Source organism: Labrus mixtus, chromosome 13, assembly GCF_963584025.1.
Source record: "Labrus mixtus chromosome 13, fLabMix1.1, whole genome shotgun sequence".
Lineage (NCBI taxonomy): Eukaryota > Metazoa > Chordata > Actinopteri > Labriformes > Labridae > Labrus > Labrus mixtus.
Window position 1 is genome coordinate 20,140,254 of NC_083624.1, and position 19,245 is coordinate 20,159,498.

Genomic DNA, 19,245 nt, shown 5'->3' on the forward strand with positions numbered 1-19,245 from the left:
CACACATTTCAAACTGGCTGCCATGGCGTGCTGTCTCTCGGGTCAAAACTTGTCTCTCGTCAGTTTGAACATCCTTTGTGATGTCGTTGTTGACAGCGTTCATGATTTCTCGCCGTCTGTTTCTTTCCTCGCTGAACGACTCTGCAGGCGTTTGCTTGAGCGTGTTTTTGTTTGCACCTTCTCTACTCGCTCGTGGTCGACCTCTGAAGCTTTTCATATTCTTCATAATCTGTGGTTCATTTGCAGACGATGACACAGGTTAGTTGTCTGATCTCCGTCACCACGGCAACATAGTCTGCAGGTTTGCATATTTTCAAAGCTGAACCGCGTCCATGTGCGTGAGGAGGATGCACGGCGTCGACCCCGAGGGCGGTGTTTGTTTCCTCCATGCAGGCGGCTACGCTAGCTTAGCTTGTTGTCATGTGTTCTCTCTGCGCATGCTCAGTAGACTGTCCTACTCGATCATGCAGTGACCGTGTGTGAGGGAGAAACTCCGTCCTGTCATTCAGCATGTCGTTAATCTACATTTTAGAAATAATCATAATAATATTAAGTTAACCCTCATGCATCACTATGGACATTGTTGTCCATTTGGTCAAATTTTACCTCTTCACCTGGCCATCATTTTGTCTGTGTTAGTGCATATGGCACCATTTTTTGTTAAGAAAGACTCTCTCTTTTGGAATGCACATTTTAATTGTTTTAATAGATCAATAGAAGACTAGGAATCAAATTTACTACCCTCTTAAGTCACTAAGGACAAAAATGTCCACTTACAAAAGACTGCTACAAAAATAGAAGAGATTGATATTTTTTGGTACTTTTTCCTGCACACATCTCTTACAACAACTTCAGCCCTGCTCAAAACTACCAAACATTCAATCATTTTTAGGAGCCCTTTAAATGCCAGTTTGATTACTTGATGTCACTGTTGGTATTCATGAAAAGAAACACAAAAATTAGTTATTTTTATTATCAGTCTTGGATATGTCAAAGATTATCCAAAATATTGACTTTGATGCATTGTTAGTTTTTGTGTAGCATCAGATTTAAAATGTAGTTCCCTGTTTGGACATTGGAGGGTGAAAATGACCAATTTACAAAAAGTTTGCTATAAAGTTTGATTACATGATTCTGGCATTTAAAGGGTTAAATTCCTGATAATTATTCAATATTTGATCGTTTTGAGCAGGGCATTTATGCAAAAAAAGTAGAAAAAATATTAATAATAATAATAATAAAAATAATAACAATAATGATAATAATCCCCCACAATCTATAGTAAATCGGGAGTGATTCCAGACAAAGTTTAAAACTTTCATCCCGTCGTCCTCCACCCTTGTTTCCTCTGATGTCTTGTGTGACGCTGAGCGCTGACGTGAGAGGTCCAGAGATCTGAGTCCAGACTCTGAAGGACTCACACTGTGAGCGTGTGTCGATCTGTTTGATCTCCGCACACAATAATAACGCTGTTCCATCGTTATCTGTCCTCACGTGTGGACTCATTTTACACATCTGTCAGCGTGGAGCGGCATTTAAGTGACTCACACAGGCACCTTGATGAAGTAAACACTAGTGTTAGCTCTTAGCTTAGCATAACACTCGGTGATGGCGCTTCACAGCAGCAGTAAACAAACAGAGGGGTGATGATGTCACTGAGGCCACGCCCACTTCTCACATACAGTCTGTGGTCATAACACAGTGACCTGCTGCTATAACTGTACACACATGTATCTGTGTATTTATGAACCAATGAGCACACTGGCTGAGGATTCCCCGTGTGTGTGTGTGTGTGTGTGTGTGTGCGTGTGTGTGTGCGTGTGTGTGCGCATGTGTGTGTTTAATCCCCCTCCTGTTATTTCAGTCTGCAGGACAGCCCCTGATCCACCATCGTGTGTGTGTTTGTGTTTATCATCATCGAGGTCTCATGTTAAAGGACAGAGGTCACTCATGAGCTGCAGACACACACACACACACACTGCTCAGGGGCCCGTTTCTGAAAGAAGGTTTTGTGCAAACTCTGAGTCAGTTAACCCTGTAATGAGGACTTAATAAAAGAATGAGGAAATGAAACAGCGTTTCTAGCTCTGAAAGAGGGCGGCGACCTAGAGAAACTTGGTGTGAGTTATCAGGGTTATCTGTTTGAGAAGAGGAGGTCACTCAAACCCGAGAAAGAGGGGTAACGCCAGCCCGTTCCAGAGGGAGAGGTTACTTTACCTCTAAGTCAGTTACTATGGTAACTGAGTCACTGAAGTCTAACCTGGTCGAGAGCACGTTTTCTTCAATGAACACCAAGTTTCTCTCGGTCTCCGCCCTCTTTCAGCGCTAGAAACGCTGTTTCATTTCCTCATTCTTTTATTAAGTCCGTATCACGCCGTGTTGGTGAAGATTCACCGTTTGTCTGAATAAAAATCCAGATTGTTTTAATATGATATGTTAGGTAGGCATTACTACAGCGTATAAGACAAACTATTTTATCGAACATGGCGTCTTTTAGTCAATCCTCTGTATGAAGGGGCTGCATTACTCCGCAGGAGATATTCATTTAATTAATTAATGAACTAAACGAAGAAGAAAGAAACAGTCGACAACTTTATGTCCAGATATTCACTCTTTATAGGCTGGTAAGAGTTTGTTTACAGAATGTGAACGAGAGGGCAACGTGCTGCAATCAAGGGTAAAACGAGTGACGTTCATATGCACACCAGAAAATGGGAAAACCCATACTCAAACAAAAACTAATAATCTAGTTATTTATCATACTCCAGTCCCGTTACAACAATTATGTTGGGGATAAAGTTAATGCACATTCAGATAGACTCTGAATGAAGTTAACTTTAAATTTCATTTTGAGCTGTTTTAAAGTCGCTTTTCTTCTGCTGGATTGCATCTTAATGAAAATAAATTGTAGGTTTAATACCATTCCACCAGTTTTGACCTGCAATATTATAATTCTGATTAAATATTAAATTAATTCATTACACGCTGACTCGAGCAGCTGTTTTCTCTTACACCACTTTTCTCTCCTTTGCCGCTGCAGCAGTGTTCCTTTTCTTTCCTTCTTAAAACCTGTTCATATTCGCCGTATGTCCGCATGAAGATATGCTATATTTTGAGATGGTTAAAGTAGGAGGATCTCTTTTTTGTCACCTGTTGCCATGGTGAATCGTAGAATCGGGGCTCCATTCATGTTGGCTTTTTATCGTCGTGGTGCACGCGCTGAACACCGAGTGGACCTACTCAGAGTTGATTTAACAAATTGAAATCTGCTGATCTGGAACTGAAAACTCAGAGTTTCCCATCTGAGAGTAAATCAACTCAGAGGTCAGGGTTAGACTGAGGGTTTGTTGAACCTTCTTTCAGAAACGGGCCCCTGGTGTTCAGGTGTGGAATGTTTTTAATAGTTATATAAATGTAATAAATCGAATAAACATAATAACACCCCCCCCCCCCCCCGTCGTATCTCTGTTTGTGTTTATTAATAAAGTTTGTGATAAACTAGAGGATTAAATGTTCCTCTATATGCTGAGAACGTTTCCCTCCATCTTTAGATAAATAAACGGTGATAACTCTCCAGATCAGCTGTGAAAACAAAGTCAGAGCTGAGAACAGTCAGACGACGAACGACCCAAAGTTATACTTTAAAGTCGACCTCTTCTTCTGATCTCCGTTTATAAACTCTCTTAAAGGGTTACAAAAGCTGGATGTTCAAACTAAACATGGGCAAAGTGTCAGATCATGAGGTAAACGTATGTTGGAGTAATCCCAGGATGAGTCTGCAGAGGGCGCTAAACGCCTTGTTCTGTAAATCACGCCATAGTTCCCCGATATGAAACCAAGAATTCACCAGATGGCTTCAAGCCTCTATGTAAGCCGCTGAAACCTCTCACATAGACTCTCTTCTCCCAGCACTGGAGAGCAGCCCTCCCCTGGCAGCCCTGCAGCGTTCTGCCCCCCCAGGAAGGCTTCCAGAGAGCTGGTCAATCAGAAGATAGAGGGCACGAGGGGAGGAGGGGCCTTAAAGACACAGAGGCTGAAATGAGGGTTTTTACTTACTCCAGTATCATTCACACACTCACGACATGAAAGGTGAACTTGAGGAGGATATGGAGCTTGAGGGCAGCATCATGGAGGAATGTGGTTTGGTGAGCTTTGGCACCCTCTGAAGGTCTCTAGGATGAACTGCATGCATGTACCAGCTCGCGTTAGAATTGTAGTAGACTGTTTCTTAAAGCTCTCCAACGTGTAAAAATCAGTTTGATATCTACTCTAGTCCGTGTCCTCGCTCTCTCTTTCTCTCTCTCGCCCTCTCTCTCACTCTCTTCTTCTCTTCTTCCGTCTCCGTCCTCTTCCTCTTAGCCTTAGCCGTCGTATCAAACAGTACATAGACGGGCTAACTGGCTGCTTTGTAGCTGAAGGCTGCTGCGTGAACTAACGCCGTAAAGACGTACGCACTTCTCACCAGATGACCTCAGCCCTCTGCCAAAGTTACATAGTGCTGAAAACAGGCGAGCGGGGCGCTCTGTGGACACGAGAGAGACGCCATTCTCCCTGTTGGAGGATATTGTTCTATTAAATGGACTTTGAAATGACTGATTGAAGGAAGATGAGTTACTGACTGTTGCTTTAAATACTCACCATGCTGTTTGTTCAATTCAGCCGTGTTGAGGTCACTCCCTGCTGACACTGTGTGTGTTAATGTGTTGTTGTGTAGTGTGTGTATTCATTTGTGTGCTGTTGTGTTGCAGGTGGCCTGTGCTCTCTGACTATCGGCAAAGCGCTCCCTGAGGATGAAGGACAGTATAAATGCCGAGCAGAGACCTCGGCAGGGAAAGCTGAATGCTCCTGTATGGTTCTAGTCGACGGTAAGAAATATGAATGTTCCTGTTTACTACATTTGTATCTGTGTGAGGTAAATAAACGTACACGTCACATGGGAGGACTGCTCCCGAAATCCTCCTAATATGTTGTTCACACATGGACCTCACAGCGGGAGACTATCCCTGTCAGACAGGAGGGGGGGGCGGGGGGTCTCCTGAGGTAAGACGTGAAGAAAAAAGAATGATGTGGAAGCAGCAGAGGCGTCTATACGACGCTATAATGAGAATATTTCTCTTTCTATCAATGCTACGTGTAGTTGAACAGAATCACAATCTGAACTAAAGAGTGGAGAAGAACAAACTGGAGAACAGGAAACATAATGCAGCAGGTTCATTAGAGCACGGAGATGGTAGAGGTGGCGTGCAGACAGTCTATGGTCGTGCAGCGATCACAGGGAATAAACATCACCACCCCCTCCCACTCACTCCAGGTGAATTCTCCTGATTATATCCTATATATATATGTACATCAGCTCACTCTGACTTTCTGCAGAATACATATGAGGACACTTGGAAATGTCATGCATGCAGGTTTGTAGCCGTGGTTCATTTAGAACTCCTGACCCTGCTCGGCTCTGAGGATTCAAACAGGAACTTTAGAAAGATAGAGAAAAGTCTGAAACCCTGCAGTGAACACAGCAGAGAATAAAAACACACAGACCCCCTCCCCCCCATGCCTCAGTCTCCTTCCGGTTTCCTGTAATTAAAATAATTCAACACAAACAGACTCAGTTATCAGAAGGAGATTCCTGAGACCAGTGTGTTGTTCATCCTCCGAGAATCCGATCTCTGAGGGTTCATCTTCCGAGAATCAGATCTCTGAGGGCTCATCCTCCGAGTATCAGATCTCTGAGGGTTCATCTTGTGGGGATCAGATCTCTGAGGGTTCATCTTCCGGGGATCAGATCTGTGAGGGTTCATCCTCCAGGGATCAGGTCTCAGAGGGTTCATCCTCCGGGGATCAGATCTCTGAGGGTTCATCCTCCAGGGATCGGATCTCAGAGGGTTCATCCTCTGAGGATCAAAACTCTGAGGGCTCATCCTTTTAGGATCAGTTTAGCCTCAGCTCCAGCTCTCAGCCTGTCGTTAGGATGACTGAAAGTTAGGCTGAGACAGCATTTCCAGCATGGAGACCACCATCGATGGTTCTCCAGCGCTCCCTGCAGGAACAGATGGGGGACGTCAGTTGGAGAGGCACAAAGTGACCGTAGCAGTAAAGCTAACGAATCTAAAACTCAGACGGAAGCTCCTTCAAAGTAAAACATCTAAAAAGATCAATAAAAACTTTTCAGACTTGTTTTTCACTGTTTCTTAATCATCTGTAAACTTTAGACCGGTCTGATATCAGTCAGGACTTTATCTGAACCATCTCCTGATCTTTTGTTGCTTAATCATTCTCTCTCTCTCTCTCTCCCCCTCGCTTGCCCTCCTTCAGACCCCACAGAAAACTCTCCGGCTGACAAGAAGTCGAAGAAGGCGACTCCGACCTCAGAGAGTGAGTTTCCAAAATATGCAGCTGCCTCTTTCCTTTTGCCCGAATATGGAGCTGCAGCCTGGGATCACTGGTTCCCACACACACACACACACACACACACACACACACACACACACACACACACACACACACACAAACAGGCTCCTATTTTAGAGCAGCTCTGTGTATCATTGAAACCATCACTGTCAGATTATTAGTCCTTCCTCCCTCAGACGGCTCTTCTCTCCACATTAGGACCACGTTTCCCATCAGCCCCCTCTTCCCTTCCCCCCTCTCGAAATGAGCCTTTCGTGTCTCTGACAGCTTCGTCTCTAGTCATCAGTGTGAATGTTTTAGTGACCTGGTCGTGTGTCTGCTCCTGAACCGCAGAGTCAGCCTCACTGTCGATGTTGTTGCCATGGTGACAGCATCCTGTTTGTTTACATCCTCTGGGGATGGGGCTGCATGTTCAGTTTGCTCTTCTTAATGTCCAGATGACGTCTGTTGTTGCTTACATAGTTGAAAGACCTTTGTCCACAGACGCCGTCTTTTGTGCTGCAGTGTCGTCAACACAAACCAATGTATCTCAGCGATTTCAGTGTCGTCAACACAAACCAATGTATCTCAGCGATTTCAGTGTCGTCAACACAAACCAATGTATCTCAGCGATTTCAGCGTTCAGCTCCCAGAGAGCTAAATGATGCTCAACGTCGTCTGAGACGCAAGTCTGACTCATCTTCTGGAGGGAAGACTTTCAGGTGTAGAGCTGCTGCTGATGTCAGGACACGACTCGTTTACATCCTTAACACAGTGTGTAGCAGACAGTGTGTAAAAGACCGTATGTAACAGACTGTGTGTGTGTGTGTTTGTGTGTGTGTAACAGACAGTGTGTAACACAACATTGTGTAGCAGACAGTGTGTAACAGACCGTATGTAACAGACTGTGTGTGTGTGTTTGTGTGTGTGTAACAGACAGTGTGTAACACAACATTGTGTAGCAGACAGTGTGTGTGTGTGTGTGTGTGTGTGTGTGTGTGTGTGTGTGTGTAACAGACAGTGTGTAACACAACATTGTGTAGCAGACAGTGTGTGTGTGTGTGTGTGTGTGTGTGTGTGTGTGTGTGTGTGTGTGTAACAGACAGTGTGTGTGTGTGTGTGTGTGTGTGTGTGTGTGTGTGTGTGTAACAGACAGTGTGTTTGTGTCTGCTGCAGTTTGTTTTTCTGTCTTCAGCTCTCAGTGGAAAATCTGCTCTTATCTTTATGATCCAACTCTTAATCCTCCCTGTGTGTGTGTGTGTGTGTGTGTGTGTTTGTGTGCAGATTGTGCATACCTCAGTATTAAATTCTCTGTGAGGATGCTGCTCTGACATGAACTCTGTTGTCCTGCTTTGAGTTTGTGAATCCTGAAACCTGAAGCAGGAGTGTGTGAGGGCATGCACACGCACACACACACACACACACACACACACACACACACACACACACACACACACACACACACACACACACACACAGAAAACAAAGCAGTAAACATGTTTCTGGGTGATGTAGAGCGGACAGATGTGTCCGTGTTCTGCACAGAGATAACCTTGCCTTGTATGTGATGGATGTTGGAGATGACAATAGTCATGTGTTCAGACAGTTTGGTTGTTTCTCTTTTAAACTCGGTTACATTAAGGTAGAATGACTGCCTGCATAGACCAGTGTAAGGCAGCCATGTTAGTTTGATTTATCCTCAGTCTCTTTATAGAGAAAGTAATGGTGATTTGAATTAGCGCTAAGCTAACATTAGCATGTGCTGCTTACATGTGGACCATGCTGAATAACCACCATAACACATCTGAAAGAACAATACGAGTTGGTTTGGTTTCAGGTTGTGTCCAAGAAATAAGAGTCAGGTGTTTTTGTGTCTGAAGGAAATGGATTTAATTTATTGTGTTAATGTGGAAATACGCCCTCTGCTGGTGAGGATGGTTGTGACACTGAGACTGTGATTCGATTTTATCACCAGTGTCTTATTTTTAGAAATAGCTGAGACTGAAGTCTTTTTTAGTGTATATATTTTTCCTCTTTAATACAGTCAGGTTTGTGCTAAGCTAAGCTCCTGTTGTGTTGCAGGATTTGAGTTCACCTGACTCTAGAAAAGCTTTGAAGATGCTAATTCATGTGATCCATCCTGAATGAAACGTGGAGTCCTGTGAGGAGTCTTAGCAGCAGATCTGAGCTGACAGCTCACAGAAGGGATGAGGGGAGGATGAGGGTGGAGGTGTGGGGGATGCTCTTCATGGCTTCTCTACCTTTTAAGGTCTGTTTTGCTCGACCGTCCCTCCTCTCAGACTTTGTTTTACTTCACACTGCACATCAAAACTCTGCAGCTCCTTTTAAGAAGCTCCTCCGGGTCACGGTGAAACGCTAAAGTCTTTACAGAGACGCTCCACAAAAACAGGAAGACGTCCACAGAAACTCAAAGACCTGGAAGATGTTTGTTAGAGAGACTGTAGCCTGAAACTGAGTCTGACTGACACTGAGTTTGACTGAAACTGAGTCTGACTGACACTGAGTCTGACTGAAACTGAGTCTGACTGAACCTGAGTCTGACTGAAACTGAGTCTGACTGACACTGAGTCTGACTGAAACTGAGTCTGACTGAACCTGAGTCTGACTGAACCTGAGTCTGACTGACACTGAGTCTGACTGAAACTGAGTCTGACTGAACCTGAGTCTGACTGAAACTGAGTCTGACTGACACTGAGTCTGACTGACATTAAGTCTGACTGAACCTGAGTCTGACTGAACCTGAGTCTGACTGACACTGAGTCTGACTGACATTAAGTCTGACTGAACCTGAGTCTGACTGAACCTGAGTCTGACTGACACTGAGTCTGACTGAACCTGAGTCTGACTGAACCTGAGTCTGACTGACACTGAGTCTGACTGACATTAAGTCTGACTGAACCTGAGTCTGACTGAACCTGAGTCTGACTGACATTAAGTCTGACTGAACCTGAGTCTGACTGACACTGAGTCTGACTGACATTAAGTCTGACTGAACCTGAGTCTGACTGACACTGAGTCTGACTGAACCTGAGTCTGACTGACATTAAGTCTGACTGAACCTGAGTCTGACTGACACTGAGTCTGACTGAACCTGAGTCTGACTGACATTAAGTCTGACTGAACCTGAGTCTGAAATATGAATAATGTTCTGATCTGAAAAGTTTTATCATGTTGGACTTCAATAAATAAATAAAACTTCCTGTTGTAGTTCTGGCTGTAGGTTGTTGCTGCAGGTTGTTGTTGTAGTTCTGGCTGCAGGTTGTGTTGCTGCAGGTTGTTGTTGTTGTTGTAGGTTGTTGTTGTAGTTCTGGCTGCAGGTTGTTGCTGTAGTTCTGGCTGCATGTTGTTGCTGCAGGTTGTTGTTGTTGTTGTAGGTTGTTGCTATAGGTTGTTGCTGTAGTTCTTGCTGCAGGTTGTTGCTGTAGTTCTGGCTGCAGGTTGTTGCTGCAGGTTGTTGTTGTAGGTTGTTGCTGTAGGTTGTTGTTGTAGTTCTGGCTGCAGGTTGTTGTTGTTGTTGTTGCTGCAGGTTGTTGCTGTAGTTCTGGCTGCAGGGTGTTGCTGCAGGTTGTTGCTGTAGTTCTTGCTGCAGTATGTTGCTGCAGGTTGTTGCTGTAGTTCTGGCTGCAGGGTGTTGCTGCAGGTTGTTGCTGTAGTTCTTGCTGCAGGTTGTTGATGTAGTTCTTGCTGCAGTATGTTGCTGCAGTATGTTGTTGCAGGTTGTTGCTGTAGTTCTTGCTGCAGTATGTTGTTGCAGGTTGTTGCTGTAGTTCTGGCTGCAGGTTGTGGCTGTAGTTCTTCCTGCAGTATGTTGCTGCAGGTTGTTGCTGTAGTTCTGGCTGCAGGTTGTTGCTGTAGTTCTTGCTGCAGTATGTTGTTGCAGGTTGTTGCTGTAGTTCTGGCTGCAGGTTGTGGCTGTAGTTCTGGCTGCAGGTTGTTGCTGCAGGTTGTTGCTGTAGTTCTTGCTGCAGTATGTTGTTGCAGGTTGTTGCTGTAATTCTTGCTGCATGTTGTTGCTGTAGTTCTGACTGCAGGTTGTTGCTGCAGGTTGTTGCTGTAGTTCTGGCTGCAGGTTATTGCTGCAGGTTGTTGCTGCAGGTTGTTGCTGTAGTTCTGGCTGCAGGTTGTTGCTGTAGTTCTGGCTGCAGGTTGTTGTTGCAGGTTGTTGTTGTAGGTTGTTGCTGTAGTTCTGGCTGCAGGTTGTTGCTGTAGTTCTGGCTGCAGGTTGTTGCTGCAGATTGTTGCTGTAGTTCTGGCTGAAGGTTGTTGCTGTAGTTCTGGCTGCAGTATGTTGCTGCAGGTTGTTGCTGTAGTTCTGGCTGCAGGTTGTTGCTGTAGTTCTTGCTGCAGTATGTTGCTGCAGGTTGTTGCTGTAGTTCTGGCTGCAGGGTGTTGCTGCAGGTTGTTGCTGTAGTTCATGCTGCAGGTTGTGGCTGTAGTTCTTGCTGCAGTATGTTGCTGCAGGTTGTTGCTGTAGTTCTTGCTGCAGTATGTTGTTGCAGGTTGTTGCTGTAGTTCTTGCTGCAGGTTGTTACTGTAGTTATGGCTGCAGGTTGTTGCTGCAGGTTGTGGCTGTAGTTCTTGCTGCAGTATGTTGCTGCAGGTTGTTGCTGTAGTTCTTGCTGCAGGTTGTGGCTGTAGTTCTTGCTGCAGTATGTTGCTGCAGGTTGTTGCTGTAGTTCTGGCTGCAGGGTGTTGCTGCAGGTTGTTACTGTAGTTCTTGCTGCAGGTTGTTGCTGTAGTTCTTGCTGCAGTATGTTGTTGCAGGTTGTTGCTGTAGTTCTTGCTGCAGTATGTTGTTGCAGGTTGTTGCAGGTTGTTGCTGTAGTTCTGGCTGCAGGTTGTTGCTGTAGTTCTTGCTGCAGGGTGTTGCTGCAGGTTGTTGCTGTAGTTCTTGCTGCAGGTTGTTGCTGCAGGTTGTTGCTGTAGTTCTGGCTGAAGGTTGTTGCTGTAGTTCTGGCTGCAGGTTGTTGCTGTAGTTCTGGCTGCAGGTTGTTGTTGTTGTAGGTTGTTGCTGTAGTTCTGGCTGCAGGTTATTGCTGCAGGTTGTTGCTGTAGTTCTGGCTGCAGGTTGTTGCTGTAGTTCTGGCTGCAGGTTGTTGCTGCAGGTTGTTGCTGTAGTTCTGGCTGCAGGTTGTTGCTGTAGTTCTGGCTGAAGGTTGTTGCTGTAGTTCTGGCTGAAGGTTGTTGCTGTAGTTCTGGCTGCAGGCTGTTGCTGCAGGTTGTTGCTGTAGTTCTGGCTGCAGGTTGTTGCTGCAGGTTGTTGCTGTAGTTCTGGCTGAAGGTTGTTGCTGTAGTTCTGGCTGAAGGTTGTTGCTGTAGTTCTGGCTGCAGGCTGTTGCTGCAGTTCTGGCTGAAGGTTGTTGTTGTAGGTTGTTGCTGTGTGTGTGTGTGTGTGTGTGTGTGTGTGTGTGTGTGTGTGTGTGTGTGTGTGTGTGTGTGTGTGTGTGTGTGTGTGTGTGTGTGTCCCAGCACAGTATACAAGCGGCCCCTAGCCAAGATTCCCTGATAAAAAAACATAAAGAAGGTTCTGCAATAATGTGTATCGCATCGACACGTGACCTCTGTAGGGGAAACTCCCACAGCTAGGTGTTTGTTTGCCCTCTGAGTCTGCCTTCTCACCGTAAACAATAGGACATGGCTCGAGAAACCCCGAGACACCCAAGCCGTTCCAGAGAGGGGGCGTGGTCAGACACAGCTCATTTACATTTAAGGCTACAGACACAGAAACAGCCTGTTCTGATCAGGGCTGAAATAGAGGGGTTTATAGACATGATCAAATTCAGGATCAGAGTGGATTTAGATAAAGAAACTTCACAGAAATGTTTTGAGGAGCTCTGAGACTTATTTACACTGATTGAAGATATGTCACCTTTAAGTTTTGAATTGATGAGACGGTCTCACTCAGTTTGTTCCTGGTTTTCTAAGAATCTGTTCCAACAGGCAGTTCTTCTGAGTGAGCTCAATAAGTTTGTGTAATAACTGAGACACATGTCTTCGTCTTCTCCTCTTCTTCTCTAGAATAAATAAAACCTCCAGGAACTATTTCCTGCCTGCAGAGGAGTTATTTTTAGAATTACCATATTTGGGCATCAGAGCCGCTCTGTCTCACATTCTTCTTCTTTTCTGTGACCCATGAAGCAGAAGTCAGCATACATTGTGATGTCACAGAAACAAAAGACAGAAACTCATCAGAGAGATGAAAGAAGAAATGAACATAAAGAGTTCAGATCCCTAAAAGGACAGACTCCGTTTAAAACAGCTCAAAGGTCAACAGATGATCTGAGAAAGGAATGAAGCAGAGCTGAACGTTAAGCGTCTGTTTCAAACCATCACAGGTAGTTCAGTTCATCATTTAAAGAGGGAGGGACTGGCAGAGGACATTCATGTTACAAAACACAGAATATAAACGTTAAAGATACAGTCAGTCTCATGTTCCTTCAAAATAAAATACAGGGGTGCTGCTGGCGCAGTGGTTGGTGAGCGCGCCCCATGCATGCGGGTGGCCCGGGTTCACATCCCACCTGTGGCTTCTTTCCCGCATGTTGTTCCTCACTCTCTCTCCCTGATTTCCGACTCTATCCACTGTCCTATCTCTCCATTAAAGGCACAAAAAAGCCCAAAAATAAATCTTTAAAAAAATAAAAAAATAAATAAAACAATACAGCCTTCTCCTAAAGTAAAGCTGCTCCATCGTCCCTTCTGGGCCTCCGTACATGTTTGGTGGTGACTGTGTCTGCTGAGACTCTTTCCTCTGACTGGATTTTACTGTTCTGCTTCGACGGATGTGGATGTAGCGGCAAAGAAGAGAAAATATAGCTTCAATACCGATTCTCTGACTGTCTGTTTTTGGTTTTGTGTTTCAGGTGAAGCCAGAATAAAGAAACCGACGACAAAGACTCCTCCAAAACAAGGTGACCATTAAAGAGTCAAAGGTCACACATGTTTTAACCTCACGTTGACACAGTGTGTGATGATCATACTCCATCTAATGCAGCGAGATGTATGCAAAGTCTGTCAGTCAGAGTCAGTCGGACCAACATCAGATATGACAGTGTATATACTACTGATTGATCTGTGTGTGTGTGTGTGTGTGTTTGTGTGTTTGTGTGTTTGTGTGTGTGTGTGTGTGTGTGTGTGTGTGTGTGTGTGTTTGTGTGTTTGTGTGTGTGTGTGTGTGTGCGTGTGTGCGTGTGCATGCGCCCGCTCAGCTCTCCCTCCTCAGATCCTTCAGTTTCCAGAGGACATGAAGATTTTAGCCGGAGAGAAGGTGGAGATCCTCTGCAAGTTCTCTGGAGCTCCGCCCATCAACTGCACCTGGCTCAAGTTCAGGAAACCAGTGAGAGAGACACACACACGCATGCACACACTGGCTGTATCCGAATTGCCAAGTACCTACTCAATCTGGCAGTAGGCAGTACCTACTATCCGTGCTGCATACTGTTAGTACCTACTATTCAGTAGGCGCGCACAGTATGCAGATATTTGTTCCTACTTCTTCTGATTCATTCAGTATGGAAGTGACGTCATTTACGTTTCCCGAACCGGTCGCATTCACCCGTTTTTTTTTGTTTGTTTGTTTAGCTTTATTCAAGAAGAGTAATGCGCATATATACAGTCAGGTAAACAAAAACAATATCACAATGTAAATCAAGTAAAAGGTAGATTAAATAACTAAATAACATACAGTACATAAAGGAAAGTACAAATGAAAGACAGTAATATACAGAATATAAAATAAACCAATAAAGACACATTTAAATAGTGAAATCATTATTTAAACAGAGGGAGAAAGGTTTTATAATAATGCAGACATTTGTTTTATTTTCTGTTGTTAATTAAAAGTAGTGATTTCAGACGGGACTTTAACTCTAGATTAAAAATTGATTCAATTAATCCATGCTCGTTTGTTTTGATTTGGAGGCGGACATGACGTGACGATTTACATTTAATTTCGCACAGCATTGTGGGTGGTAAAATACAATTAATTTCCTGAAAGCACGCATTCGATCCATACTGCATAAAACCCGGAAGTTAGTATCCATACTGAAATGTTCAGTATACTGAAACTCCCTACTGAATAGTACGTACTGCTTACTGAACTGTGGCTATTCGGAAAGGGCCACTCACACACCTAACCTAAGCTGCAGTGCATGCTGGGAGTTTAACCTAAACTGCAGTGCATGCTGGGAGTTTAACCTAAACTGCAGTGCATGCTGGGAGTAACACCTCTGCATGAATGTGTCTCAGTACTGAAGCTTTAAAAACCTTCAGTCACATTTTCATAAAAAAGAGAGAGAGCGATGTCTAAACGAAGACAAGCTCGCTCCTCTGCAGCTCTGCCCTCGTTGTCCACACATGTTTGTCTTCGTGTCGAGTCAACGTGCAGGAGTTTGTCTGCAACTTTGTGTTGAATAAAAACAGTAAATATACAATATCAGGCGTCTAGGACTTCTGTCTGTTGCCGTGGTAACAAATACGTCTTTTTTTCATGTGTGTAGATCCAGGAGGGCACAGCTGATATCTCCATAGAGAGCAGTGACAGCAGCAGTCAGCTGACCATCACCAGCGGTCAGCAGGAACACTGTGGCTGTTACACCATCGAGCTGAGGAACAGCTACGGTCTCCGCCAGGCGGCGCTCAACCTCACCATCGTCGGTCAGACGCATACATCGTGCTTCTTTACGAAGATTAGACTGTTTCCATGACAACATCCCTCTGTGTTTGATCAAAAAGACTCTAACCCTGCCCCCTCCCCCCACAGATAAACCCGACCCCCCGGCTAAGGTCCCTGCAACCTCAGATGTCCGACGTGCGACTCTGACCCTGTCCTGGTACGGGCCGACGTACGACGGAGGCAGCGCCGTTCAGTCCTACAACGTGGAGATCTGGGACTCTGTGGAGCCCACGTGGAAACAGCTGGTGTCCTGTAACAGCACCTCCTACAATGTACAGGTGAGGGGGAGTCACACCTGAGACAGAGCGACGAAACGTAACCGAGCGTTTGATTCTAAAGTTTGCGTCTGTCTGCAGAATTTGCTCCCGGAGCGTCAGTATAAGTTTCGTATCCGGGCGGAGAACATCTACGGCGTGGGCGAGCCGAGTGCCGAGTCTGAACCTGTGACCATGGGACTGGTGGACGATGGTGAGTCAGCTGAATACACCTGACACACAGCAGGTGACTCGGTCAGACCTGAGTTCGCTAAACTGAGTTCGCTAAACTGAGTTCGCTAAACTGAGTTCACTAAACTGAGTTCACTAAACTGAGTTCGCTAAACTGAGTTCGCTAACGTAAGCTAACCTAAAGCTGACTAACTGAACTAACTGTGTTTGGTCTAACAGATGCTCTGGACGAGGCCGAGGAGGAAGACGATGGTACGCCTTCCTGTTTACACTCACTGTATCAGCTGATTAACACTAACACAACAACACACAACACACACACACACATCTGAGAGATGATAATAATGTAACAAAACTAAAGAAATCATAACATGATTAACTCAGCACTGACTCTGTGTGTGTGTGTGTGTGTGTGTGTGTGTGTGTGTGTGTGTGTGTGTGTGTGTGTGTGTGTGTGTGTGTGTGTGTGTGTGTGTGTGTGTGTGTGTGTGTGTGTGTTCAGACTCCGAGAAAGAGCCGGACTACAGGGACGTGAGCATCAGATCAGACGTGAAGGTGAAGGAGCTCTACGACGTGGAGGAAAGGCTGGGAACGTAAGGCTCCGCCCACTCACACTTTACCCACAATGCAACTCTTCACTTATAACAAAGAAAAAATGTGTGTGTGTGCCAGGGGGAAGTTTGGTCAGGTGTTCAAACTGGTGGAGAAAGCGACGAAGAAGGTTTGGGCAGGGAAGTTCATCAAGGCGTACTCGGCGAAGGAGAAGGAGAACGTGCGGCAGGAGATCGGCATCATGAACAGCCTCCATCACCCCAAACTGGTGCAGTGCATCGACGCCTTCGAGGGCAAGTCGGACATCGTCATGGTGCTCGAGATGTACGTCCAGATGTTCAACGGAAATGTTCAGATTCAGACACCAAACGTAGTAGAGACAATTCTGCTGACAGAAACTTGACTCACTTTGATACGTTAATCTGTGTAACCACGTGTTTTAAAGGAATATAATCCCAGTTATTCTATATAAATAAAGTTATTATTATTATTATTGTTATTATGATGATCGGTGATGTTACAAAGTACTGACGCTGTTAAAAAACATTCATATTTGAACTAACAGCTGCAGAGCGAGAGAGACAACAAACATGACCAACAAACGTGTTGGTATGTTTACACATCACCGCTCTGTGGAAGAAAGAGGACGTGAGCATGAGCGTGTTGTTTCACTACAAAGTCACACTGCCACCTACTAGCCTGGCATGTGTACCACAGCGTTTTTTGTCATTTTGGTGAATCTGTGTGCACAGAGATTGTTATCAAACGGTCATTGTCTGAACTGACTTCTAGTGAAAGTGTCCTCAGGCTTTTATTTTGAAAGTGCAGCTCACCACTCTTATCAGCAAATTTAATCAGCATAATACCTGAGACGACATCAGACCCGAGTATAACTCATAAAACTGTGTGTGTGTGTGTGTGTGTGTGTGTGTGTGTGTGTGTGTGTGTGTGTGTGTGTGTGTGTGTGTGTGTGTGTGTGTGTGTGTGCGTGCGTTCAGCATCTCTGGCGGCGAGCTGTTTGAGCGGATCATCGACGAGGACTTTGAGCTGACAGAGAGAGAAGTGATCAAATACATGCTGCAGATCATCGACGGCGTGGCCTTCATCCACAAACAGGGCATCGTCCACCTCGACCTCAAACCTGAAAACATCATGTGTGTCAACAAGATGGGCAGCAAGATCAAACTCATCGACTTCGGACTCGCCAGACGACTCGGTAACCAGTCAGTGCTAGCGGGGGGCGGGGTTAAAGGAGAGCAGGAGGTTTAGGGACTGTAGGAGGAGGTATTTACTTCTCCACATTGAGTGATGAATTATTCAAGGAGTTGGTTTATAACGACCTGTTCTACCGTCAGAAGGACGTTGTTTAAAAAAACTGGTTTGCTTTCTGTTTGACTAAAATACTTCACCCGGGTAACAACACACCTGGGATCCACTGAAGCTTTCTGCGTTCTAACCTCTCTCCATTTTTTCAAAAGCATCTCCAATATTGATCCTAGTTTGAGCACGTTTCTGCTCGTGGAGCTTATTAGAAACATGCAGAGGCTTTTTAGGTCGGGTACAATCACTTCTATCTGAACCAGTTCTCTTGCCTGCTTCCATCGCTGCAACACCTGTTGGTTTGACCTGATAACTGCTCTCATATCTGGCAAACCGAGGGGCGTCCAAAACGGCCGTGTGGGGGTGTCTTAAAACCGCCTACCTTCTCTGGTCCAAACAAATCCAGAGCATTCAGGACCAGAATCTAAAGTTAGAAGGAGGACATACTGGCTGCTGCATTGTTGTCAGAGAAGCCAGCACTTCAACATAGTATGTTTCCTTAATGTCTGATCTTATAGTAAGGTACCTTTTATCATTTCACTCACTACACATCTTACTGATATAATAAATGAAAGTATTGATGATACAAATCTTTGTTTCCGAACAGAGAGCGCGGGCACTCTGAAGGTTTTGTTTGGGACTCCAGAGTTTGTGGCTCCTGAGGTGATCAACTATGAAGCCATCAGTTATCCTACAGACATGTGGAGTATAGGAGTCATCTGCTACATCCTGTGAGTACTTCATTATCTCATGGAGACTCTCATGTAGTGAGTCTGGTTCAGTCTGGCTCAGTCTGGCTCAGTTTGTGTTTGTCGTCCTCTCAGGCTGAGCGGTCTTTCTCCGTTTATGGGCGATAACGACAACGAGACTCTGTCCAATGTCACATCAGCCACCTGGGACTTTGAGGACGAGGCGTTTGATGAAATCTCCGACACGGCCAAAGATTTCATCACCAACCTGCTGAAGAAAGACATGAAGTATGAAAAACACCGAACACTGCAGAGGGCTAACTGTTAGCTTACTGTTAACTTACTGTTAGCTTATTGTTAGCTTAGCTAACTGTTAGTGTTAGTTTGATGTTAGTCTACTGTTAGAGAAAAGCTAAGATTTTAAATGAACATAAATCTGAAACAGTAAAGTGTGTGTGTGTGTGTGTGTGTGTGGCAGGACTCGTCTCACCTGTGCTCAGTGTTTTGAACACACCTGGCTGAAGCAGGACACCAACACCATGAAGACCAAGAAACTGTCCAAAGAAAGGATGAAGAAGTACATCCTGAGGAGGAAGTGGCAGGTAAACAAACAAACAAACAGAAATAAGGATGAGAGCCTGAAGACGATGTAAAGGAGTCGTGACATCAGCAGCATCTCCACACCTGACACTTCAAAAAACGAGTCATCTGCCATTGTTGTTGACAAAGCTGATATCAGAAGTCCCTCCCTTTCCTTACTTGTGACATGTGACTGTTTCTTTTTTTGTGGTAGAAAACGGGGCACGCTGTGCGAGCCATCAGCAGACTGTCGTCCATGGCCATGATGGCGGGAGTCAGTGCCAAGAAGGGCTCGCCCACCGAAGGTACGGACAACAAATGTGACAATGACTGAGAGAGAGAGAGATACTTTGTTCATTCATGCATCATCATCACAAATGTGTGTGTGTGTGTGTGTTCAGAGGATAATCAGTTCCTGGAGTGTTTGGAGTACGAGCAGAAGACGGAGTGTAAGCCGACGTTCAGCTCCGTCATCAAGGACGTGGAGGTGGTGGAGGGCAGCGCCGCCCGTTTCGACTGTAAGATCGAAGGTACGAGACGGACAGTTGTACATCACTACTGCCAACAGCCAATC

The 19,245-nt window shown here is 45.1% G+C and overlaps 1 protein-coding gene and 1 long non-coding RNA gene across 2 annotated transcripts in view; one reads left to right on the forward strand and one right to left on the reverse strand.

Moving 5' to 3' along the window:
* The window catches only part of mylka (myosin, light chain kinase a), a 41,123-nt gene that overhangs the window by 21,135 nt on the left and 743 nt on the right, over positions 1 to 19,245 (forward strand). Inside the window, exons 17-32 of the mRNA XM_061054095.1 lie at positions 4,749 to 4,865; positions 6,316 to 6,375; positions 13,275 to 13,322; positions 13,620 to 13,747; positions 14,910 to 15,066; positions 15,173 to 15,363; positions 15,442 to 15,553; positions 15,751 to 15,783; positions 16,034 to 16,124; positions 16,204 to 16,407; positions 17,082 to 17,299; positions 18,011 to 18,134; positions 18,228 to 18,380; positions 18,571 to 18,694; positions 18,886 to 18,976; positions 19,073 to 19,201. Of these exons, the coding sequence (XP_060910078.1) occupies positions 4,749 to 4,865; positions 6,316 to 6,375; positions 13,275 to 13,322; positions 13,620 to 13,747; positions 14,910 to 15,066; positions 15,173 to 15,363; positions 15,442 to 15,553; positions 15,751 to 15,783; positions 16,034 to 16,124; positions 16,204 to 16,407; positions 17,082 to 17,299; positions 18,011 to 18,134; positions 18,228 to 18,380; positions 18,571 to 18,694; positions 18,886 to 18,976; positions 19,073 to 19,201 (1,980 nt within the window). The remainder of the gene's footprint in view (positions 1 to 4,748; positions 4,866 to 6,315; positions 6,376 to 13,274; positions 13,323 to 13,619; positions 13,748 to 14,909; positions 15,067 to 15,172; positions 15,364 to 15,441; positions 15,554 to 15,750; positions 15,784 to 16,033; positions 16,125 to 16,203; positions 16,408 to 17,081; positions 17,300 to 18,010; positions 18,135 to 18,227; positions 18,381 to 18,570; positions 18,695 to 18,885; positions 18,977 to 19,072; positions 19,202 to 19,245) is intronic.
* On the reverse strand, positions 13,483 to 14,683 carry LOC132987200 (uncharacterized). The gene is made up of 2 exons (XR_009675588.1): positions 14,578 to 14,683; positions 13,483 to 13,781 (listed from the first exon to the last, which is right to left on the reverse strand). It is a non-coding gene; the product is annotated as an uncharacterized LOC132987200 (long non-coding RNA).